The sequence below is a fragment of the Gymnoscopelus microlampas genome (genome assembly GCF_963454915.1).
Source record: "Gymnoscopelus microlampas genome assembly, chromosome: 6".
NCBI classification, from domain to species: domain Eukaryota; kingdom Metazoa; phylum Chordata; class Actinopteri; order Myctophiformes; family Myctophidae; genus Gymnoscopelus; species Gymnoscopelus microlampas.
The window spans coordinates 51,475,189-51,501,783 of record NC_139943.1 but is presented as its reverse complement, the minus strand read 5'-3'; the positions used below and the strand labels follow the sequence as shown (position 1 = coordinate 51,501,783).

General features: G+C 40.5%; 2 protein-coding genes and 1 long non-coding RNA gene across 4 annotated transcripts in view; all 3 read left to right on the top strand.

Annotated features, from left to right (window-relative positions):
- gas2a (growth arrest-specific 2a) overlaps positions 1 to 4,642 on the top strand; it is a 41,804-nt gene extending 37,162 nt beyond the window's left edge. For both annotated transcript variants that reach the window (XM_084059285.1, XM_084059284.1), the window contains exon 8: positions 2,916 to 4,642. In XM_084059285.1, coding sequence (XP_083915411.1) covers positions 2,916 to 3,119 — 204 coding nt within the window. In that variant the 3' untranslated portion in view covers positions 3,120 to 4,642. The remainder of the gene's footprint in view (positions 1 to 2,915) is intronic.
- A 1,533-nt stretch (positions 4,643 to 6,175) lies between these two features.
- LOC311047169 lies at positions 6,176 to 6,990 on the top strand. Its single transcript, XR_014600941.1, has 2 exons — positions 6,176 to 6,443; positions 6,486 to 6,990. It is a non-coding gene; the product is annotated as an uncharacterized lncRNA (long non-coding RNA).
- Positions 6,991 to 12,811: 5,821 nt separating this feature from the next.
- Positions 12,812 to 26,595, top strand: part of LOC311047897 (uncharacterized protein) — a gene marked incomplete at its 3' end in the record, with an annotated part of 43,735 nt that continues 29,951 nt past the window's right edge. Inside the window, exons 1-9 of the mRNA XM_084060846.1 lie at positions 12,812 to 13,023; positions 17,004 to 17,036; positions 17,737 to 17,822; positions 17,946 to 18,077; positions 19,067 to 19,248; positions 19,683 to 19,891; positions 20,438 to 20,626; positions 21,192 to 21,340; positions 21,429 to 21,522. Of these exons, the coding sequence (XP_083916972.1) occupies positions 12,981 to 13,023; positions 17,004 to 17,036; positions 17,737 to 17,822; positions 17,946 to 18,077; positions 19,067 to 19,248; positions 19,683 to 19,891; positions 20,438 to 20,626; positions 21,192 to 21,340; positions 21,429 to 21,522 (1,117 nt within the window). The 5' untranslated portion in view covers positions 12,812 to 12,980. The remainder of the gene's footprint in view (positions 13,024 to 17,003; positions 17,037 to 17,736; positions 17,823 to 17,945; positions 18,078 to 19,066; positions 19,249 to 19,682; positions 19,892 to 20,437; positions 20,627 to 21,191; positions 21,341 to 21,428; positions 21,523 to 26,595) is intronic.

The following is a 26,595-nucleotide window of genomic DNA, read 5'->3' as shown; positions in this document are numbered from 1 at the left end:
TCTATATTCTGATAGTATTCATTGCTATAGAGTGTTTGTTCAGTAAAAGGAGTCTCCTTGTCTCTCCAGCTCTTTATAAAACAGAAAATGCATTTTCGTTTCAGTTTCAGTTCTATTTCCAATTTTATCCAATCAGGATAGAGAACTCAATCAGGATATAGATTAAACAAGTGAAATTGGAAGTGATGACACAAAGAAATGAGCAGGCAAAATTGGAACTGGAACACTATAAAAATTAAGCTTAAGAATGAGTACTTTCTCCTGATTGGCTGAGATTTTGACACCTACCGGAAAATGTATTTTCTGTTTATCAAAGAGCTGGAGAGACGGGGAGACTCCTGTTACTGAACAAACACTCCATAGCAATGATTACTATCAGAATATAGTGCTTTAAGCTTTTAACAAAATACTTTTTGTTTTAACCCAAAAATATCACTTACCCTACCCTTAAGTATATCAAATTGATGACTTTTGGACCTTTTACTTGTAACAAGAGTGTTTGCTGTGCTTTGTGGTATTACTAGCTCTGGTTCAGAGCGTTAGTGAGTTCGCTCTAACGCTCTGGAAGACCCCTCGCTCTGCGCATGTACAAGGAATTCCACTGCCCTGCCAGCGCTCAACTATAGTGAAAATAAACTAAACCATTTCACTACTCACCGAAGCAAAGGCTGTTTTGTGTTGTTGAAAGTCTATTCTCCAACTGCGCACGCCTAAACGCACCCCACCTACTCTGTAAAATACACTTTTTGGGCAGAAAATAAAATATGTCAGCGAGACGGACATTATTTGTATTTACTCCACAGTGCCCTCTACAGATCTGGAGGATTTGAACGTACCATTAACCAAAATGTAGAGGGCACTGTGGAGTAAATACAAATAATGTCCGTCTCGCTGACATATTTTATTTTCTGCCCAAAAAGTGTATTTTACAGAGTAGGTGGGGTGCGTTTAGGCGTGCGCAGTTGGAGAATAGACTTTCAACAACACAAAACAGCCTTTGCTTCGGTGAGTAGTGAAATGGTTTAGTTTATTTTCACTATAGTTGAGCGCTGGCAGGGCAGTGGAATTCCTTGTACATGCGCAGAGCGAGGGGTCTTCCAGAGCGTTAGAGGGAACTCACTAACGCTCTGAACCAGAGCTATGGTATTACTACTTAAACACTCAGACACCAGACTGTCCGGGAGAAACATTGGCCCTCCTCCTGGGTGCTGTACACACAGTGGGTCCTATCGCGGAGCTGCAGCCCCAGGCCCTATAGTGTTCTCCTCCTGGGTGCTGTACACAGAGTGGGTCCTCTGGCGGAGCAGCGCCGCAGGGCCCTCTCTCTCTCTCTCATGATTGAAAGCTCCCCCTGACACACAGAGCCATTATGTTCCTCAGTCACACAGCCTGGGGCTCCGGGCCGGCTGATTGGACGGCCTGCCCTGCCACTGGCCTCTAGATTGATTCTTCTAAGAGGCTTTATGAATGTCTCATATTACTGTATGCTGCTGCAGGCCTCACAGCTTCATACCCAACACACATCAGGTTGAAAGTGGATGAAAGCAACATGTAAATGAGCAACAAAAGAGCTACAAGCTCAGACATCAGCTATTTTTGGGCTAAGAGCGGGGGTGGCTATGCTATGCAGACCTTGTATTGAACTGTACTTTCCTGTGCTTTTTTCTTTTTGCAAACTATTGCCAATACTTCTGCACTTTTACTCAAGCACATTTTTTATACCGGACTTTCTTGAAACAGAGTTCTACATTGCGGTATTGATACTTTTACTTAAAGGTAGGGTAAGTGATATTTTTTGGTTAAAACTAAAAGTTTTTTTGTTGAAATGTTAAAGAACTATATTGTGATAGCAATCCAATTTCACTTGTTTAATCTGTATCCTGACTGAGTTCTCTATCCTGATTGGATACAATTGGTAATAAAGTATTCAATCAATTAATCAGCTCTGATGTGAGCTGGGAGTGAGTTCCACAGTGAGGGGGCGGGGCCACCGAGAAGGCCCTGTCACCCCAGGTTTGCTTATTTAATAATAATAATAATAATAAACTTTATTTGTCATGGCATGAAATGCAGCGCAAAGTGCTTTACAGAGCAAGAATACAGTTACAGTTACAACCAATTTAACAATGAAGCAAACAAAGATAAAATAAAATAAAATAAATTTGTCTCGGGGGGTGTGTCCAGGAGGGTGGCATCATCACCCGACCTGAGGGAGTGGGAGGGGGGCGTGGCATTGGATGAGGTCAGAGAGGCAGCGGGCCCCTCTGTGTTCCATTTACTGGCTCATTTGTTTCCTGCATCCAGTTCAATACGGTGATGATGACCTACAGCCAACCAAGGGCATGGCAGTGTTACTCCTTAATACCTCCAGGACATGATCCACCTCTACACCTCCTTCCCTTCCTGCTCTCTCTCTCTCTCTTTAGATCAGCTAACACAACATGTCTCCCCCCCCCTCCCTACAACACTCTGGCCAACGCTCCAAGACTCTTAGACTTTTGATGAAAAGGAAGTCCTTCGGCTAAATCCACACTCCGCACGAGCCAAGGATCTGATTACAAAGCATGTAATGTCCCAGGGCATAATGTAGCAAAAAATAAGAAGTTTAAAAAGCCATTCTAAGGACGCTGACCGGTTCTGACCTGCCTGGGTCTTCCTCTAAATGAATAGTGGTATACTTGGTTGAGTTCTTATGTAAGTCAATATATCCTCACCTAGTGGCTGGGAGGCCCAACTACATAAGCATATCACAGCATGAAGTAGACTATGTCATGTCATTTACTCTGATCTGACACTTTGTTGTTTGCTCTGGGAAAGAGTGTCTGATAAAATGCCTAAACTGTAAATGATAAGTTGTAATAATTTGTGTTGTGTTGATATCAGTGCACATCTCTTCATTCATGTCTTCCATTCAGATGTTGCACAACAAACACGTGATGGTGCGCGTGGGCGGAGGCTGGGAGACGTTCGAGAGCTACCTGCTGAAACACGACCCGTGTCGCATGCTCCAGATCTCCAGGGTGGAGGGGAAGACCTCTGGTGGCAAGACCCCCAACATTAAAGACCTGACCAGAGAGGGCTACCTGGTGGTGACCGCTAACTACCGCAGCAAGAAGTAAAAGACCCCCAACATCAAAGAGCGCACCAGAGAGGGCTACCTGGTGGTGACCGCTAAATACCACAGCAAGAAGTAAAAGACCCCCAACATTAAAGACCTCACCAGAGAGGGATACCTGGTGGTGACCGCTAACTACCGCAGCAAGAAGTAAAAGACCAGACGCAGGATAAAGATCTGATCGTATAGAACAACGTCTGCTCTATTGGTTGTTGTAGGCTACGCGTCTTGGGCTAGAGCCCGACCGATATAGTACCTTTATTAGAAGGATAAAACCCCCTTGAGATGCATCATCTCGTTTTCGAGGGGGTCCTTAACTTAAATGTACAAAAAATACAATACACACACACACAATACAACGCAAATACATCCAAACAAACATGTGTGGATGTATCGCATGTGAAATATCGGACATTATTTGACATATTATGCCAATAATGGCGCGATTTTTTACCACTGTCAAACTGGCATCTTTTCAAAAATAGACGATCTACAAGCTCATAACGAGCTTGTAGATCACATTATTGAATAGAGATCAAATGTCAGTTAATATCGGTCAAAAACATCATTCATCTGGTGGTCTAGTTTTTTAACCATGATGGATTCATTAAAAACACCTGTGACTGATATTGTCCTTCTAATGCGTGAGGGGGCTGTGTTTTTTCAATTACTTTTTTCATTGGGTTTTGTATAGGAAGGGGGCGTGTCTGATAAAATGAATATCAAATATCTAAATACTGAATCAAGCAACTTAAAAACTGTTTGGGGTGAAACACAAAAGCCTGAGTAGACGATAAAATTACCCCAAACATGTTTGAAAGTTAACTATCCCTTAACAAGCATAAATGAATGTCTGGCATCATGTTTTATTTTAGTTTAACAGAACTCTAATGAAATGTGAAAACTGTGTTAAACCTTATCAAGGATGTAATGTAATAATTCAAATGGGAGTAAATGATGTCACACCTTTTCACTTATAACTGTTATAGTGAAGGCCATGTTTCGCCGGAATTGCGTTTCGGTAAGCTTTGACTTTTCCTGGAAGGTTGTCACCACAGCAGGCGACATAATTACACACACAACAGGCTCTATGCACAGCAGCCATATTGGAAAGAAATTGGGCCTCTTCCTTACCTTCCTTCCTTACCTTCACAGGACTTGCCCAATTGCACTGTTCCATTTAGTGTAGCACAGAGGTTCTCAAATGTTTTCATTTCAAGGACATTTGTACACTCTCAGAGTTACACACCCGTAAGGGTCCATTTGGAACCCCTTCAAGGAACCATGAGGGTCCCTGGACCACACTTTGAGACCCACTGGTGTAGCAGAGTGTTTCCAGTGAGTCAACATGATATCAACACCCTGACTCTAGCCACACTTACACGGCAACGATCAGAACAGAAAACGACAAAGTGCCGTTGCGTTCTCAGTAGTGATGCGCGGGTCGGGTTTTTTGGTGACCCGCCCCGCCCCGCCCCGCCACGGAACCAAACCCGCCTCAACCCGCGACCCGCCTCAATGTATAAATCAACGACTCGACCCGCCCCGCGACCCGCGATGAAAAAAAAAAGATAATCATTCATGAGTGAGTGTGAGTGAACTGCTGCGCGACACCGTTGCCTACATCGCATCAGTAGAGCCTATAAACAAATTAATATATGTTTTGGCCTTTACATCTAGCAACCTTAATATGCAAAACCTACAGCTTGTGTTTAGTTTTGTTAATGTTATACATGAATGATGGCGCAAGGGAGGTTGATTACTTGCCTTAGTTGCCTGTAATGTGTGTGTCACCAACTTTCACCATAACACTTTATCCATTGCAGACAGACAGTCACTGTGCTTGCTTGTATAATATCCACGACCCATACGAGTTCTGGTTTTGACGGGTTTTATTATCGTTAAGTGGGTCCGGCTTGGTTCATATTCTATCACTTCGGGACCCCAGTTCTGCTTATCATTACACCCGAGCAAACCACCCGTACGCAGCACTGATTAGGAGGAGATGCAGCTGTGTAAAGCTTCATTTGTGTTTCGCCGTATGGCGGTGTTGTTGCGTATCGAAAATAGCGGACATACAAGCTCACAACGCTGCGCGTTGCGAAGTGCTGTGAGCTTGTAGGTCTGATATTTTCAACGCGCAACACCATGGTACGAAGAATAGGCTGATCTATGGGATAACTGCAGCGCTGTGAGACACAGCAGCACCAGGCTGTCGGGAATGAACCCACACTGACATTGTCAGATCATGATAAAAACGTTACATAATTATGATGGGTTTTAATGGTAGTTTTATCCAAATATTAATATTAATAATAGGCTTAAATGTAATTTTTTTTTTGCGTGTGAGAGTGGTGTTGATGACCCGCAACACCCGCAACCCGCATAATTGCCTCTGAAATCTTGACGGTCCGCCCGCGCCGCGGGTTGACCCGCGGGACCCGCGGGTCACAGGTCAACCCGCGCATCACTAGTTCTCAGTCTTTATTTTGCATTTGCACAGAGACGCAACTTTGATTGAAAACGCTGTAGTGTGCATGCCAGGTGGCTAGGTGGCGGTGTGACGCGCTGCCACATACACCAGTCACGCATGCGTAGAACAACTTCCGATCTACTTCCTATCACATTTGTTTATTTACATACACCAGTGCAGCATGGTTCAACGTACTGTAGGGTTGCCATGTCCGCTTATTATAAGCGACTTTGGGCTTGTTTTTCCTGCAAAGTTGCTTGTAAATATAGTTGCGGGTTGCATTTTTTTGGGCTTGTTTTTAAAGTGTAGTAAATGTTTAAATTTTAAACAGTCCTCATAATATGTGCAGGTCAAATTATTGTATTTCTCCGCAGAGCCCCCATCTGAATTTATATATATATTCCTAATATTTCACTTTTATTTTTCAAGATCTTTTTGAAAATAGCCGATCTACAAGCTCACAACGCGTCACAGATGTGACGCGTTGTGAGCTTGTAGATCGGCTATTTTCAAATAGCCTATCTACTGGTATACTGTAGGTTTAAAGTGCTCATGTAGCCTAATCGCTTCTTTTGGGCTTGTTTTCATAGAACTGGCTGCTTATTTCTCTCACCGAATCTAGCAACAGTGGTTCTACGGCTCTGCACCAGAGCCTACGTAAAACATAACATGGCAGGTTTTGCCGATTCCCCTGTATTGCACGTTAGATGGAGACGCGAGGCTGCTCGTTTTCAAAGATTTCCACCCTGGAAGGTGGTTTGACTTTGTTGCGGATTCAAGCCCCAAAAACGCTGTTCCCGTCTAAACGGACGGCACATCTCATATTTTATTTATCCGCTTTCTATAGAGACCGTTGTTGTGTAAAGGGGGCCTCTGTTTGACCAGAATGGAACAGAGCCTTCATTAGTATCATTGGTAACACCTGTGATGGAAGTAAGGAAGAGGCCCAGTTTCTTTCCAACATGTCTGCTTTGCATAGAGCCTGTATATTGTTTGGTTCAGGTGTGATGCTGGAAAGACAACAGAACAGATTTTATACATGTTAGACGTAGAACTAAAGGTTTTTTATTCTAAATGACAGTGAGAGTGATTACAGGTTTCAGAGCACCCACCCGCTATGGTAATCAACCTTTTATAGCTCTAATATGCTAAACAGAGAACATGTTCTACCATTGTGAGCTATCATAGTTGTTTTTAGTTGTCTTTCTTTTTTGTTTATAATGTTATGCCATTTAAAGACAACCTTGACCTTAATGACCTTACGGTTCCATGACTGCACATATTATTATTTTATAACATGGGCTGTAAATGCTATCAGCGATTAAACCAATCACTAGCAGATTAAAGTGAAAACATGTATTAGAACCCAAAGAAATGCATTAAACCAAAACTTTGCTATTGACTAACTGTTGTTTGGTATTTATGAATCAAACACAATGCTTTGATACTTTACATAGTTTCATGATGGATTTATCATTATTATTGATTGGTTGATTTTTTTTAAATTGTACATTTACTGTAGCACAAAGATACATTATTTCTAAAGAAAGAACAAACACAATCACTTGTACAATTATTGTCAAAACCCATCATGACCATTGGTTGACTCCATGTGTTGTACACCACTGACACCTAGTGGTGATATTAGGTTGTGTCGGGCAGAAAGTACCATAGAACTGAACATGTCATTTATTTGACATTCATTTGATAATAAATACATTATGTTATTTAGTATTAATGCATTCAGACTATAGATGTAATAAATACATTATGTCATTTAGTGTTAATGCATTCAGACTATAGATGTAATAAATACATTTTGTTATTTAGTATTAATGCATTCAGACTATAGATGTAATAAATACATTTTGTTATTTAGTATTAATGCATTCAGACTATAGATGTGAAAGTAAAAATAAAGCTGTGCTGTGACCTTGAGTTAGTATCACATTAACACATGATCTTGTTTTGAGCATTTTAAGCCTTTATTTTGACTGTTTGCAGAGATAGGAAATATGTAGAGAGTTGTGTGATGACACATTAAATGGTCTGTCCGGCTGGGAATCGAACCAGGGGCCTCCCTTGCTGATCAGGGCACTTTGTGTGCATATGGTATGTATCCTATCCACTCCATTAATACATGATTGTGTGTCAATGTGTTTGTTATGCATTCAGTGGTTATATCCAGTGGTGGAAAGGAACTAAGTATTACATTTACTTAAGTACAGGTATTTGCACTTTACTTGAGTATTTCCAATTTCCAATATTTTTACCTCTACTCCACTACAATTATTTGTAGATGTGTTACTTTGTACATTTTGAATATTAGTACATAACCACTTTATACATACATTTCGGCCATTTGAAAATAGCCGATCTACAAGCTCATAGCGAGCTTGTATATCTGCTATGTTTTTTTAAAGCGAACATTTGTAACTAAAATCTTTACTTCTGGGGGTCCCTGGGACAACATATCAGTGGTTCTAAAACCTTTTCATGTCAAGGACCTCCCAAAATGATACGTATTTGGCTGCGGACCCCCCCATCTCTAAATATTTTGTTCCAATGTGTAGAGATATATATCTCTTTATCTGTCTTTCCTTGTCCCTTTTATGCCCATATATATGGAGATCCCTGATGTTACTGTGGAAATTGGGAAAATGTGTGTAAAGCTGGAAAAGAGGTGGAAAAGTCCTTATGCATTGTGGAGAATGTCTGAAGTGTACAAACACACTGTGAAAAGACTGGCTAACTAACAGGGTTGCCAGATCTGAAGTTTCCAGCCCAAGCACAACTTAAAACCAGCCCAAATTCAATAAAAAACAGCCCAACTCGGCCAAACCCATGTAGAAGCGCAAAACCATTACATATGCAACAGAAAACACTGCGTAAGCATACCAAGCTTCATATCTCCACCAAATAACATCTAGAGGCTACCACAGAGTGCAAAGAAAAAATACAGTCAGACAACCCAAAATAGCACAATACCATGATGAATTATTAGAGTTATGATGAATAAAATCAGTAGTACAATAAAGGCTAAATAGAAATGATCTTATCTTTATGCAGAATGCAGAATCAATGTCTTTTAAGTTGAAGATTATTATTATTATTTTTTAAACAAACTTAGAACTGTCAGCTGGCTAATACATGGATGAATCAAATCTCCCCAACAGGGAGGTTTGAAAGTAGAGGACGTCAGTTTATTCCTGCCTACTCAGGAAGCGTACATGCATGAGGCTGGTTAGGAGCGATTTCTTGTCATCCTTTCGCAGTGCCACCTGGGAAAATGCTATCTCAACATGAGCATTATACAATGGGCAGAGTCAGCAATCTGATCTAAAGTCTTTGAAACACTGGTTTTCTCCTGCGTCTTTGAACGCTTCAACTTCCAGCCAAAACGCGTCAACGGATTGATCACTTGAGGAGCCTGCTGATGCCACGTTTCTCCACTGGCAACTCTAATGTGTCGATAGGACATGAAAAGAACTCTGTGAGCAAGTCTTTAACTCTTGGCCTGTCTATGGTGGACATCACAGTTTTGGGGCAAAACAACTGCAGTTTTCGCAGCATTTCCATTGATGCAGGTATAGGCGCATTAGATACTGCACCAGCAGTTCTTTTAGGAAATCAAAACACCGCGCTAAGATGCTGTCCTTCACATGTTGGAATGTTGTACCCAGGTCTGCATCCTGGGGTGAGAGGTAGACGCTGGACGATTTCAGATCCAGTTCCAGGAGACGCCTCTTATTGTTCATGCGTAACATACTGCTTTATTACTCTCCTCAACATAGACATGAACAGTCTCTTAAGATCCCTAAACACATCCAGTGAGTCTCCTGTTTCCAACTGGAAGTATTTGTTCACGTTTTTTAATTTCTATCAACACAGGCCGGAGAAAGTGCATGTAAAGAATATTTGTCTTGTCTCTGTACATTTCACTAGTTTGAGTCCCGGGGAGACATCAACATGTCTCTTTTGGGTTCAGGAGCTAAAAGCTTTAGGAACCACAGGTTCTGGGTTTATTTCCATACAAGACTGGCTTTCACATGGTTCTCATTACCCTGCTCAGGAGGTACTACTAACTGGCAAGATGTGTCCAAAATAGCTGATCTACAAGCTCACAAAGTGTTTCAATGCGACACTTTGTGAGCTTGTAGATCTGCTATTTCTTTTTTTTTTTTTTAAGTTTGTTCAAACCTTACTAAAAGTAACGTTAACATAACTAAAGATTGTAATCTTGTTATTAAAATTAACGTTAACATAAGTAAAGGTTGTAGGAGTGTGGTCGGAGCAGCAGAGAAGCTGCTTCCTGTGGTTTAGGTGTAACTGCAGTCTGCATGTTAGACAGGAAATGATAGACAAGGTTAGTTTCAACACACTGACTTTAACACTGTGGGGGGGGGGGGGGGGGGGGGGGGGGTAGTGGTACAGTGACTAACAACTGAAACTTGAATTTAAAATGGATTTGGTACTTTTTTTATTTATTTTTTTACGTTTTTTATCTTTAACAGATTTATTTTGTATACATACAAATTTAACATACAAATCTTGCAACAATTTATTTTGCCATAAACATACATAACTGTAACAATAAAAATACAAAATATACATTTATATGTTATTGAAACAATGATCTCTTATGTATAATTCACAAATGTTTAAAAATAATACTAATAATAATAAAGAGAGGGAAAAAAGAAAAGGAAGAGAGGGAAGGGAATGGGGGAAAGAAAGGGGAACCCTGCTGTCTCGCCTAGTGCCCCATCCACTTAGATCTCCTCATCAAGCGGCTCCCGCAAACTATCGTAATAGTCAAGGAAGGGGGTCCAAATCTCCTTGAATTTGGTCCTTTTAATGATAAAATTAGGGTACAGTGTGTAGAAAGCAACATGTGTCAATACAATGATACATGTTATGAACATCTATATTCTAAAGTACACTCTGACTTTGAAAACTTGCTGTAACCGAATACTGTAATGCCTTAAAGGGATAGTTCGCCTCCAAAATGATTTTTTTCCTATCAATTACACACCCCATGGAGACTTGAATTCATGGAGATTTTTTTCTTTTTGTCGCATTCCTACGCCAATAATTTGATGACAGGCGGCGGCTCCGGTAGGAGACACAAAGTGTCAACTTTGAGTCTCCTACCGGAGACATAAGCATCTTTCCGCCGGTCATCAAATGATTGGCTTAGGAATGCGACAAAAACATCTCCATGAATTCAAGGCTTCATGGGGTGTGTAATTGATAGAAATTAAATCATTTGTTGGGTGAACTATTCCTTTAATGCCAGAATGTCAGAATGTCATAATGCCATAATGGCTGAATGCCAAGTTGCAAGGCTCCCAGGCTGCTAGACAACAAGTGTCAGACATGAGCCATGATATGGAGCTGGTTATAAAGTAAGTATGTGAGTAACTTAAGTAAATAGATTAATAAACATAATTAACATATATTCTACCAAACTCACTTAATATTCTATGTATATATATATTGTCTTTCTCCCCTGTGGCAGTATAGTGATACATTGATCACTTGAACCAATACCCGAAGGATACACATTCCTTTTCCTACAGCATGTTGCTTATTTATTCATGTATTTATTAATGTATGTATTAGTATAATCATGTTTTAATATATTTGTTTATTCATTCATCCATTTAAAAAAATATATAAATATATATTTTAAACACGATGTACTCAATCATCTAGGACATATTTGGTCAGCAGTTCAGTGGTCCTCCATTTTGTCACCTGCAGAGTTCAGTGGTCCTCCATTTTATCACCTGCAGAGTTCAGTGGTCCTCCATTTTGTCACCTGCAGAGTTCAGTGGTCCTCCATTTTGTCACCTGCAGAGTTCAGTGGTCCTCCATTTTGTCACCTCCACAGTTCAGTGGTCCTCCATTTTGGAACCTGCAGAGTTCAGTGGTCCTCCATTTTGTCACCTGCAGAGTTCAGTCAAAGATTTTTAATAGCAAGATACGCAATCTCCGGTTTACTTCCCGTTTCTGCTTGACGTAAGTGGACACCTTTTTAGGAGACAGGAAGCAAGTTGGAGTCTATTGATTCCAATGGAAGAGTCAACGTGAACACAGCTTCTGAACCATTCCTTAGCTCCATGGATACTGAACTAAATATTGGACCAAATCATCACAAGCCACACAATATGTACAAGATTTTCATACTAAAATGGCTTTTTTTAGAGACACAAATTAGGAGAAAATCTACTTTGTTATCAACCTTTCTCTATCCCATCAACACACTCTCGCGAGATTTGGGGAGATATCTGAAGAGTCCATCTGCAGTCTGACGGACGAGACATTCTAAAAACTGATTAACTGAGATTATATATGTGAATATAGTACGTGAAAATCATTATGGACATATTGAAAATTAAATTAAATGTGTGTTCCAATGCTCAATAATATAATGTTCCATTATTAACTGTCTTGGTTGATGGGGTATGATTTGGGAATCATAACATTTAGCTAAACATAACATTCATGCTAATTTTCTAAACATACTATGGTCTATAGTGGTAAAATATATACCTTATAAATAAGGGCCTTTTATTTATAAGGTATATATAATATTATATATATATATATATATATATATATATATATATATATATATATATATATATATATATATATACTGAATAATGTGTGTTTGTAGTGGGAATTTCATAGGTTTCTTAAAAGAATCTTTGCCAATAACAGTTTGCTTTCAAACATGTAAAGCATTTATTTTCTTTAATGAAGAAAATACGCAAATACACATCCACATGACGTTGTCAGCCAGGGAGAGGGGAGGGGGAGAAGACAACCATGCCTACTTAGGAGACCATTTGTAGGATTTGTGTACCACTTCGCCTCTAGTGGCTCCAATGGAGAATGCGTATCTTCTTATATTAACAATCTTTGGTTCAGTGGTCCTCCATTTTGTGACCTGCAGAGTTCAGTGGTCCTCCATTTTGATGCCTCGCCTATATGTGCTCCTCTGTCGTATGTAGGGCAGGTTGTGGTTTAGCTTCCTGTCATCAAGAGCGCTGCCACTTTCCAGAGAAACTACGTGATGATCAGATAAGGAGAGCTGACGTGTCACACATAAAGACACGGACGACAGCGATCGTCGATCAATGCTGTTCAGGACATCAAGTGTTGATCAGTGCTGTTCCAGACATCAAGTGTTGATCAGAGAAGTTCCAGACATCAAGTGTTGATCAGAGAAGTTCCAGACATCAAGTGTTGATCAGTGCTGTTCCAGACATCAAGTGTTGATCAGTGAAGTTCCAGACATCAAGTGTTGATCAGTGCTGTTCCAGACATCAGGTGTTGATCAGTGAAGTTCCAGTTGAGAATCCAGTGTGAGTGAATCCAGACATGGATAAAACAGGGATAGTTTTCCTCCTTCTCTGGAGCTCAGGTAAGACTCTGTTTTAATGACACTTGTTGGTTGATGTGGATGCGAAACACACTGAGGCACAAAGCTCAAAGACCATGTGTACTGTAGGATGCTTTACTGTGTGTGTGTGTGTGTGTGTGTGTGTGTGTGTGTGTGTGTGTGTGTGTGTGTGTGTGTGTGTGTGTGTGTGTGTGTGTGTGTGTCTGTCAGGTGGTGATTGTGTGTTGTGAAGGTGGTCTGTATATAAGAGTGGTTTCATGTCATCTCCCACCTGGAAATATTTTGTGTCAGGGACCCCATGCAAGATTTGTGTTGATAAATGATCCAAAAATATTCCTAAATGTTTTGAAAATAGCCAATCCATAAGCTCATAATGTGTCGCATTGTGACACATTGCGAGCTTGTACATCGGCTATTTTCAAATAGTCTATTACAGTACCTGTATATAAGGTTGTTCTTCTTTCATTTATACTCATCATCATATGTCCAGATCAATGACTGCTGCTGCTGCTGTGTGTTGTTGGGTTTATAGATATGTATTGATTGTTTTGTTTTTGTTATTTGTTTGTTTGTTTTTTTGGGGTGGTGAAGGTACTGTGAGGAGGTTTAGGAGGTGAATGAGACACTAACAGTGAATCACAACAGCAGTGGTGCTGCTGATGTTGTTGTTGTTGTTGTTGTGAGAAAGCAGTGAGGTTCCATGTATTATCTCTGATTATGTGTTGTGAAGGTGGTCTGTACAGAGGACAGGTGGTCTATGTGTCGTGAAGGTGGTCTGTACAGAGGACAGGTGGTCTATGTGTTGTGAAGGTGGTCTGTACAGAGGACAGGTGGTCTATGTGTTGTGAAGGTGGTCTGTACAGAGGGCAGGTGGTCTATGTGTTGTGAAGGTGGTCTGTACAGAGGACAGGTGGTCTATGTGTTGTGAAGGTGGTCTGTACAGAGGACAGGTGGTCTATGTGTTGTGAAGGTGGTCTGTACAGAGGGCAGGTGGTCTATGTGTTGTGAAGGTGGTCTGTACAGAGGACAGGTGGTCTATGTGTTGTGAAGGTGGTCTGTACAGAGGACAGGTGGTATATGTGTTGTGAAGGTGGTCTGTACAGAGGACAGGTGGTCTATGTGTTGTGAAGGTGGTCTGTACAGAGGACAGGTGGTGATTATTCTGTTACAGATATGTATCATATTGTCATCATCATGGACGCCATGGAAGCTGTTTGTTTTGACTTGTTGTGTTGTTGTGACCCTATATGGTCATATGTGTGTTTCCCTGTGTGGTGTTTTGTCCTGTGAATGTCTCCTCCCCCTCATTGGTATGGGGGATTAAGTGGTGCTGATTGGTTACCAGCTGGTGTGTGAGTGGTGATTGGTTGTAGTTGAGTGTGAGTGGTTGATTACTGGGTGGAACTAGCTGGTGATTGGCTCCTGTGAGGATGGGCTCAACTATAAAGCTGGAGGTCACCAGTCTTCTGTCTTTTTGTCAGCAGTTTAGATTTGTGTTAACATGGCATAATACATAGTCTTGGTACTTCGCGCATCATGGTACACAGAGGGGTCAAGGGTCAGATATATTTATACACAGCTTAGTATGGAGTCTAATATAAGAGTGGTTTCATGTCAAGGACCCCAAAATAATTCATTATACTGAACATATTTTGTAGCAGGGACCAAAAGTGTTGTTAAAATGATCCAAAACTATTCCTAAATGTTTTGAAAATAGCCAATCTGCAAGCTCACAATGTGTCACATCATGCAGTATACACACTATTATACTGTACACACTGTACATTATGACGTTGGCCAAATGCTTATGAATAAAGATCAGAAGGTTAAAAATACAGGATACCAGTCATGTGGTTAAGCTGTTAAGACGTTTTGTTTGTTTATTTATGTTCTAGTAATAGGCCAGTAGTTCTCAAAGAAAAAAATGGACCCTTTAAAAAGTCTCTTACTCAGAGAGTGTACATGGAACCAATTCCAACCAATCAGAGAGTGTACGTGGAACCAATTTGGTTCCATTTATGAGAGTGTATTCACCTTATTCGTAGGTGAGTAGGGGGGGGGCATATCAAGGGGTTTCCTGTTTACCAACATTGCCATGTCTGCTTATAATAAGTGACTTCGGGCTTTGTTTTAACACATTGAGTGCCAAACACGTAGATCTACGTGTTTGCAAATACACCCGTTGAGTGCGTTAACCATAGATCTACGTGTTTAAAAAAAAAAAACACACACACATGGGGCGCTCTAACACAACTTAGGAATGATCCGCGGACCCTGTAAAATGGAATGGATGGAAGGATTTGATTCCAGTCCAAAAAACGTACCCTCCGTCCGGTCCAATGATAGGGTCTCGAGAAAAAGGTCCATATCTCCATATCTTTTTACCGTGGTGAAAACGAGCCATTTTCGACGGGCGATCACTCTGCAATGGCGGATCGCGTTAGAAATATTATTGTTGTAATATGTTGTTGTGAGCTTGTAGAATTAGTTGCTTCTTTTGGGGTGTTTTCATAGACCTGGCCGCTTGTTTTTCTTGCAAAATCTGGCAACACACTGATTACCTGCATTACACCTGCAGCCTGCTGGGAGGAAGTGACCAGATGAATGAAGCAGCAGAAAAGGGCAATGACAGGAATAAGGTGAATAAATGGAACCAAATGGACCCGTAACGGTCCATTTATACACTCTCAGAGTTATGAGGCTCTGGTACCCAAACTTTTGAATTTCAAGGAACCTCAGGTCGGTATGCATTAGACCACACTGGTTTTTAGGCCCTGTTGAAGACCCCTGCTTTAGGCTATTCTGTTTTCTAAGTATGGCAGTATTTACATACAATAGATAGTTAGATAGAATACTGTATTGGCAGTTTAAAAAAATCACAACAATTACATTTTTGCAAAAATGACGTAATTGTGTTGCATCAAGTTTCTATGGAGTTGACAGTGACTGAAAGGTGATAATGGGGGAGTGGTTAGAGGAGTGGCTAGGGGTTGAATAAATGACCCATTGTTCACGCCCATTACCAGGCCCTGAGGGGTGCTAGAAGTGTTAATTCTTTAGAAGGGATTTTCTCAGCTTGGACAATTATTGTTTAACAAGATGCAAATGAGCATATCTTCTATTATGTTCCCATTTCAATGAATGACACGTCATTTGAAAGCTTACATTCTACTAGTGTCTCAAACCACTGTACTCAGTCACATGTACCTGTATATAAGGTTGTTCTTATTTCCTTTATAGTCATCATCATACAGTATGTCCAGCTCAATGGCTGCTGCTGCTGCTAGGTTTATCTCATTTATTGATTGATTGTTTTGTTTTTGCAGTTTTGTTCTTTTGGGTGCTGTGAGGGGGTTTAGGAGGTGAATGAGACACTAACAGTGAATCACAGCAGCAGTGGTGCTGCTGATGTTGTGAGAAAGCAGTGAGGTTCCATGCATTATCTCCGCCAGGACCGACGGCTGAAGGCCAGAGACTATGATTTCACCTCTGTTCATCTGTGTGTCTGTGAGCAGCTAATCTCCGGCACCGTTGGACTGATCGGCGTGAAACTTTGCACGCACTCTCCCTGGAGACCTGTTATAGCGCCACCAGGAGGCCGATTTTTGCAAAGCACATTTTCTGATATTACTACAGATTTTTTCCAAACATCACATACATTGGTATAAATGATGGATTGGCTACGATTGGCTTCCAAAGTTTGTAGGATTAGGACACAGAAGATGGCACAAAATGCTGCATTGTCTGATTGCTGTGAAACTTTAAATGCATCCATACATGTTATATTATGTATTTATGTTATAATTATCTTACTCATTGTCTTCATCAGTGAGCGTTGAACTCTAGGATGACATCAAAGTACATGTTGTAGTCACTCTTAGCTCTCACAGGGAGCTCTGCAGCACAAATGTCCTTTTCTTGAGGCCTGAAAACTTCTCTCATGTTATTGGACAACCAGCTGTTACACTGAAGCTCATTTAGTTTTATATGTTTCTCCTCAGCTCTCCAGAATGAACCAACACACAACACAACAGGTAAGTCTGTCTGTCTGTCTGTCTGTCTGTCTGTCTGTCTGTCTGTCTGTCTGTCTGTCTGTGTTTAATTAAATTGCAGCCCCTTAAAAACATCCCTCTAAAACTCTCATATTGTAACCAGTGAAATATGTAGATATTTGTATTTAAAGTGAATAAAAAGGTGAGTCAGTAAATACAACAGCTTCACTGTGTCAGTGGTGTGTTTGACAAAGAGAGGAAACACATCCAACCTTTTTAAACATGGTGATCAATAAGTTTACATTTATAAGGTTATTTATGTATCAATATGTTACATTTATGAGCATATTAACCCATTAAGACCTGAGGCCCATTCTACACATGCCTTCTAAATCAGTAGTTCTCAAACCTCTGCGTGTCAAGGACCCTCAAAATGATATGTATTTGGCCGCGGACCCCCATCTGAAAATGTTTTGTGCCAGGGACCCCCAGAAGAGAAGATTTGTGTTAAAAGAAATATGAATTATATATTTTTTTCAAACACTTTAAAGATTTTTCAAAAATGTTCAAAAATAGCAGATCTACAAGCTCGCAGCGAAACACAAAGTGACACACTGTGAGCTTGTAGATCTACTATTTTCTAATAGCCAACGCTAAAATCTAAAATGAAACGGATGCTTTCCCGGTTCTTGTATATTTTTAAAGGTAAACCAATTCAAATGTAATGTCTCACTTTCTCCAGAGGTGGAGCCCTTCCTCATCGTAGCCACCATGTCCAAGCTGATGAAGATCAGCTTGGACGGCTCCAGCTCCACAGTGCTCAAACAGGTGAAAACCATTAGACATAACAACACATCCTATGTAATCTTATACAATATTCTACACACACTGCTTTTGACATGCTGGAATGTATTCCTGTCTGAGACTAACACAACTGATGTGGTGTGACAGGACTTGAATAATGTGATGGCTCTGGACTTTGACTATCAGCAGCAGATGATCTACTGGGCAGAATGGGACATCTATCGTAGGGCCCAGCCCCCCATGATCAGTCGCATGCACATCAATGGCAGTGACGTCCAGGTCAGTGTGACAATGACAACGATGAGGATGAATGACAGGGAAGAGAAACTGAATTCAAATTACTTACAGTACACGACGTGTAATTCAGAGTACTTATACTTCTATTTAAAATACTTTGTGACCTCCGTTTTAACCCATTAAAACCGGGAACGCATCTGTGTTACCATTTAAACCAATATTTTATATTTTGGCTATTCAAAAATAGCAGATCTACAAGCTCATAGCGCGGCACCGAGTGCTGCACTATGTGTATATATGTAACATTTCTAACTCAAATCTTTGCTTCTGGGGGGTCCCTGGAACACAATATGTTTTGGGGGTCCTTGACATGAAAAGGTTTGAGCACCACTTGATATATTGCAACATAAGTTAGGATTTAGAAGACATTTGTAGAATCCCCAGAAGCAAAGATTTGAGTTAAAGATGTTCGCTTTAATAAAAAATATATATTCAAAGATTTGCAAACATTTTCACAATTTTTCAAAAATAGTAGATATACAAGCTCGTAGCGCGGCACTGGTTGTATATCTACTTTGTATATCTACTTTGCTCTGGTCTTAATGAGTTAAATATAAAAGCATAAAACAGGGTGTCTGGTGTTTCAGTCAGTTAGTGTACAGACCATGTGCTCCTTGTGAGCCGTGAGGATGTGAGTTTGAATCTGACTCCTGGTCTTGTCTCACATGTTTCTCCTCTTTCTGTCCTTGGTTTCCTGTCTCTCTACACCAGGGCTTCACAAACTGTTACATGACAAGGACCCTAAAATAGCAGAACTACAAGCTCACAATGCGTCACAAAGCGACACATTGTGAGCATGTAGATCAGCTATTTTCAAATAGAAATGTTCAAAATCTAGAATATTTGTGAAAAACTAATGAAAATACTCTACACTGCCCTATCTAAAACATAATTGTAATAATTGCATTAAAAAAAATAAAACAATAAAATATAATGAGTATATTCAGAGTATATGTATTGTTGATTGACAGGTCCTTCACAACACGTTGATCTACTCTCCAACCAGTCTGGCTGTTGATTGGGTGGCAGGAAACCTGTACTGGTGTGACATAGACACCATAGAGGTGTCCAAACTAAACGGGTCGTACAGAACAGTCCTGGTCAACACCGGCCTGGAGGCGCCAGTGACCATGGCTGTGGATGTACGCTATGGGTAAGAGCACTGTGGTGACATCATGAACCTCACACTGTGGTGACATCATGAACCTCACACTGTGGTGACATCATGAACCTCACACTGTGGTGACATTATGATTCATGAACCATCATGAATCATAAACCATCCTTTGAAACACCACAGATCAGGAAGACTGAATTGCATCATATTTTGTACATCTTGTAAAGTGAAGTTAAAAAGTCACTTAATAGATGTTTTTGTAGTAGAACAAGAAGGGTAGAGTTTACCTCATGAGGAACATTTAAATAGTATCATGTACGTTGTCACTAAATTGAGTGTGTAATTGGCACAGCCACCTTGTGATTGGTTGTGCTTTCTGGAGATACAAGGTTTCTGCCCGACAACAACAATATGTTACATTGTCAGTAAAGATGTCAAACAGTGACCCTGACTCAGTGTCTCCCTGACAGGTACTTGTACTGGACAGACATAGGTCACAACAACCCCCACATAGAGAGGATGGGGATGGACGGCACCAACAGGAGCATCATCGTGAAGGATAAGATCTACTTGCCCTACGGCCTGACGTTAGACTACATCAACGATCACATCTACTGGAGCGACAACAAGGAGAAACATATTGAGTTTGCCAACCTGGATGGAACCAACAGACACACAGGTAACACACACACACACACACACACACACACACACACACACACACACACACACACACACACACACACACACACACACACACACACACACACACGCACATGCACACAGACTCACACACAGACAGACAGAGAGAGAGAAAGACAGACAGACAGACAGACAGACAGACGCACACGGACTCCCCCACACACACATTATTTACTTACTGGAGTCGCCCAGGGGTCTATTCTAGGCCCCTCCTTTTATCCTCTTTACACTAGATATATTTTCAGAAAATAGCAGATCTACAAGCTCACAACACGTTGCAGTGTGACACGTTGTGAGCTTATAGATCTGCTATTTCCGGTGAATGTTTGGCCCAGAATAGAATCACTAGGTTGTGTTACTGTGTTCATTTTTACATGAAGAAAAAAACAAGGAAAACAGCGAGAATATTATTTACTTTTGTAAACTTTATTGATGCATTTTAACTCTTGTTATAATATTCTTTATAATACTTTGTTCATGTATTTTATAATATTGTGACTCTTTTGATTTTGTGTGTCTGTAGTTAGTCAGGACATCCACAGCATCAGGTCTATTACTCTGTTTGAGGATCACATCTACTGGATATACGGGGGGACCGGGACCGACATCTACAGAGCCAACAAGACTCAGGGAACCAACAAGATCAGTCTCATCAGCAACCTGTACTATCCATTAGACCTCAACATGTATCACCCCTATAGACAACCTGAGGGTCTGTACCACCTACTCTATACAACACTCTCACTATTACTCTTCATGCTGTTTTAGGACTTTTATTTATTGAGTGTTATTGTATTATTTGATCTGTTTTGAAAAGGGTTAATGCATTCACCTTATTATTATTATCATTAGTAGTAGTAGTAGTAGTAGTAATTGATCAGTAACCACACATATGGATCACATGTATTACTGTTTGTGATTTAGTTTTTACTATAGCAAGGTAAGAGGAGCATTTACACTGCAACCTCCAAGCTGTTTACAGGCAGACAGGGACTATTTTCTTGTAGACATTATTATTGTAAGGAAATTGGGTTGTCTATGTTGCCATATTTGGTGTTTTATCAAAGAAATAAACCATGTGAGGTGGTGGTTTACAGTGATTGTAGAACAGTTAGAGAGTTGTAGTCACTCTGCTCTGCATCGTTCCTAACAACACCTCATAGCTGCTCTATACTCACATTAAACCACAGCCCTGGTGTGGCTTATTGCTTTATTCTAACATATAGGTGTGTGTTCTCATGTGTGTTCCATGTGTGCATGTTTTCTCCACCCTGCAGTGGCCGGTCACCCGTGTCAGACCAACAATGGAGGCTGCAGTAACCTGTGTCTGCTCTCACCTGGAGGAGGCTACAAGTGTTCCTGTCCCACCAACACCTACTTGGCAGCTGATGGCAAGCAGTGCATGTCCAACTGCACTGCCAGCCAGGTGATTCACCTCACCTTAACTTGTGTTATGCTGTATGACTTTTGATACATTACTGATTCTAAACATAATCCTCTGTCTCCCCCATCAGTTTGCTTGTAAGACCTACAAGTGCATTCCGTTGTCGTGGAAATGTGACACAGTAGATGACTGTGGGGACCGGTCAGACGAACCTGCAAACTGCTGTGAGTTGAGACAGAAATTTTACCTAATTATTCATGCTTTATTATCAGTGTTGGGACTAATGTGTTACTTTATAACTACTTTTTTTGTGGTAACTATAGTAACATAAAAAACTTAAGAAAAAGTGCTCCTCGGAGCACAGGTTTCCGCCAGGGCAGAAATCGGCCTCATGGTGGTGCTATAACAGGCCCATGTGAAAAATTTGAACATTTGGGGGCAGAGGTTCGGAATATCCATCCAGGGAGTGTGTGTGCAAAGTGTCGTTGCGATCAGGCCAACGGTGCTGGAGATTAGCTGTTCACAGTTAGAAGGACGGACGGACAGGGTGCAAAACATACTCTCTCGCCAAGTCTTTCGGCCTGGCGGAGGCAATTATTTTTTTCCACTTTGATTATGTTGTCACAACCACTGATATTTAAATGGACACGTTACTCGTGTCTTGATGTGAAAATAGCTGACCACTTCAGAGGATGAAAGGTTTATTATGATCTGACTTCTACATCTTATTGGACAGGTCACATACCGTATGGGCCAAACCACAATGTGCTAAATATACACACAGGATTAATGAGACATGATGGCCTTTAACAGGACCGGGCTGAACTTTTGGCCCTGTGCAGGGCTCTAATGAGCCAGATCTGTACTGTAATTGCTGTAGCTAAAGTGGAAAAACACTGTGTGTGTGTGTGTGTGTGTGTGTGTGTGTGTGTGTGTGTGTGTGTGTGTGTGTGTGTGTGTGTGTGTGTGTGTGTGTGTGTGTGTGTGTGTGTGTGTGTGTGTGTGTGTGTGTGTGTGTGTGTGTGTGTGTGTGTGTTTGTGTGTGTGTGCACGCGCATAATGTCAGAATGCTATAAGGTTACAGACACACCATATCTGCCTATGTGGTCTGTACAGAGGACAGGTGGTCTATGTGTTGTGAAGGTGGTCTGTACAGAGGACAGGTGGTGATTATTCTCACTGTTACAGATATGTATGTAGAGCAGGGGTGGGCAACTCTGCTGGAAACCCCATATAGAACATGTGAGGAAAGAAATGTCAAAGAGCATAGCAATCATAAGTAAGGCAAGACACAAACTTAATCCCAGATCATTACACACTCTGTACTGTGCAATGACCTTACCCTATTTATATTACTGCTCAGAGGTATGGGGTAACACATACAAATCAACCATGAATTCATTAATCATAATCCAAAAAATAGCACTAAGAGTAATAAATAATGCACGATATCGAGACCATACACACATATTGTTCCTCCAATCACATCTTTTGAAGTTCAAGGATATGGTCATCTTTAAAACAGTACAAGTCATGTATAAAGCAAGATATAATCAATTACTGTGAAATGTACGAAGCAATTTTTTGGATACAGAGGGGGGATATAAACTCAGGGGACCATTGAACTTCAAGAAACATGTGATGAAAACAGATCTTAAAATAATGCGCATCTCTTCTTATGGATCCACCCTGTGGAATGGGTTAGAGGATGAATTAAAATATTGTGAAAACATAAATAAATTCAAAGTTAGACTAAAGAGATCTATTTTCGATAGGTACAGAAGGGAAGAAGAGCTTGATTGAAAGTATGATGTAGTGCTATATAATTACACTATATAATTATATTAGACAGTAGAAATGGTTATAATATTGTAATTGCTGTATTGTTATATTATATATCATAATATATTATATTAAATGATGTATTAGGATATGTTGTGTTATATATTTGCAATTATAGTATATACTATTATATCATTACGATACTATTACTATTGTAATATTGAATTATATGATATCATACATACTATTGTATTATATTTGGATGTATATGCCACATACCATGTGTGTGTGTGTGTGTGTATATATATATATATATATATATATGAGAATAATGTATACGTAAGTAAGTACGCCATGGGGCGTGCTTTGTGTTAAAAAAATTATGAAGAAAAGAGAGTGTAAGACTAAAGGGTAGGGCCCGACAAGCCTAGTGCTTCTCCCTAGCCCTTTTTCGGACTCTTGGCCACTGCTGAGAAAATAATAATAATAAATATAGCTGCAAGCAGCGATAATACGGGGCCAGTGAGAGAGAGACAGACAGACATGGAAACTGGAGAGAGAGAGAGAGAGAGAGAGAGAGAGAGAGAGAGAGAGAGAGAGAGAGATGGAAACTGGAGAGAGAGAGAGAGAGAGAGAGAGAGAGAGAGAGCCATGGAAACGGAATAGATTGAAGAGAGACATGGAAACGGAATAGATTGATGAGAGAGAGAGAGATGGAAACAGAATGGATAGATTGGACATCTCAACCTATTGCCATTAACAGGAATCGAACTCTCAACCTTCGGACTAGGATAAGGATAATTCCTTTTAACAGGTCTTTCATGAAAGTCCTTGTGGTCTTGTTTCCAATGAGAACCTGTGAGCAATTAGGGGTTAAGAGTCTTGCTCAGGGACAAATTTCATTTCATTGACGCATATGCTGGGATGGCCTGGAATCGAACCTGGGGCAACCAGGGCCTCTGGTTCCCTAGGCGTGCTCACTAACCACCCAGCTATGGCCGCCCCATGATGGGCTAATAGGCTGCAAGACTACCTATAGTGGTATAGCTTTGTCCAGGCTGATGTTGTCTGTTGAAGATCATAAACTCTTTCCTTCTGTCATGAACCAAGCCAACACTAAGATCACTCGTTCACAAACCATTTACCAATAGAGAAATTGTATGTCTCCTCGCTACCGAAAACAGTGAAAGCAGCCGATCTACAAGCTCAGAAACACGTTGCTATCTGAAAAGTTTTGAGATTGTAGATCGGCTATTTTCAGAATGAAGTATGTCATACATTGAGAAATCGTACTCTCAAATAAGCATTTCAGGTTATCTTTACCATTTGCACATGTATTCATTGATACAGTCATGTTGTTTGCAATTCAACTTAAATTAAGTCTGCATCAAGTGAGGCTTGAACTGGCGACCTTGAGATTGTGAGGCACTCATTTAAGGGAGACGCCATTGGACCAACAGACAAGGAACTATGAAAAAGGAGATTAAACAGATGATACAGTTTCACGCAAATAGCTGAAAAATCCTGGGTTTAAGTGTTTTTCAAACTGCTCAAAATTGCGGACAATCTACGGGCGGAGCTTACTGGTCAAAGCGATAGATGTGTTCCTCATGAGTCAAGGCACATGTGTAAGCAAGTTTCACGACTTTCGGCCAAACGAGGCATGACTTATGCCTGTTTAAAGTCTGCCTTTTCAAAAAATTGCTATAGCGCCCCCTTTTGGCCAATTGGAGTAAGATTGGTTTCAGTGATATTTGGAATGACCCTGTACATTTCTGCAAAGTTTCAAAGAAATGTGAGTCTGCATGTATGTTTTAGGCACAGATGAATAATTTTCATAAAACTGTAATAGTTAAAATCTATCTCCTCCTGGGATTTTTGAGCAATCTGCACGAAACATTTTACACATGAACTTTGGACCACTGCCTACAAAAATTTCCAACGGATTTTCCATAAGTGAAAAAATGCAGAAGTTAGGAGCCAATGACTGTTTTTCATATAATTCAAAATGGTGGGCGATCTAAAGGTCAGAGGTCAAAAGTCAGACCACGAAAGTTGTCGGGCATGAAGAGACGCATGTGTGTATCGAAGTTTCATGGTTGTAGGTCAAACAGGGCATGAGTTGTACCTGTTCAAAGTTGGCACTTTCAATTGAGTGCTATAGCGCCACCCTTTGACGAATGAGTGTGAGAATTATTTCTTGGTAGTTTTTCATGAGCATCTACCATATGGCCGAGTTTCGTAAAAAGCGTATGCACGGTTAAGCCAGAACTGGCAAAAACAAGTATTTTTCAAACTGCTCAAAATTGCGGAAAATCTAAGGGCGGAGCTTAATGGTCAAATCGATACGTGTGTTCCTCATGAGTCAAGGCACATGTGTAAGCAAGTTTCACGACTTTCGGCCAAACGAGGCATGACTTATGCCTGTTTAAAGTCTGCCTTTTCAAAAAATTGCTATAGCGCCCCCTTTTGGCCAATTGGAGTAAGATTGGTTTCAGTGATATTTGGAATGACCCTGTACATTTCTGCAAAGTTTCAAAGAAATGTGAGTCTGCATGTATGTTTTAGGCACAGATGAATAATTTTCATAAAACTGTAATAGTTAAAATCTATCTCCTCCTGGGATTTTTGAGCAATCTGCACGAAACGTTTCGTACTTGAACTTTGGACCACTTTCTACAAAAATTTCCAACGGATTTTCCATAAGTGAAAAAATGCAGAAGTTAGGAGCCAATGACTGTTTTTCATATAATTCAAAATGGTGGGAGATCTAAAGGTCAGAGGTCAAAAGTCAGAGTGTGAAAGTTGTTAAGCATGAGGAGACGCATATGTGTATCCAAGTTTCATGGCTGTAGGTCAAACAGGGCATGAATTGTACCTGGTCAAAGTTGGCATTTTCAATTGAGTGCTATAGCGCCACCTTTGGACGAAAGATTGTGAGAATTATTTTTTGATCGTTTTTCATGACCATCTACCATATGGCCGAGTTTCGTAAAAACCGACAGCGCGGTTCAGCCAGAACTGCGAAAAGTGGCAGAAGAAGAAGTGACAGAATAATGCGAATAACAATACGTGTCCAGAGCAGAGCTCTGGCCCCGTAAATATAGCTGCAAGCAGCGATAATACGGGGCCAGTGAATAGAGAGAGAGAGAGACATGGAAACGGAATAGATTGAAGAGAGAGAGAGTGACATGGAAACAATAGATTGATGAGAGAGAGAGATGGAAACATAATGGTTTGATTGGACATCTCAACCTACTGCCATTAACAGGATTCGAACTCTCAACCTTCAGACTAATAGGCTGCAACACTACCTATAGTGCTATAGCTTTGTCCAGGCTGATATTGTCTGTTGAAGATCATAAACTCTTGCCTTCTTTCATGAACCAAGCCCCTGTTTCACTAACACTAAGATGACTCGTTCACAAACCATTTACCAATGAAGAAATTGTACATCTCCTCAGAACCAAAACTAGTGAAAGTAGCCGATCTACAAGCTCACAAACCATGAAAAG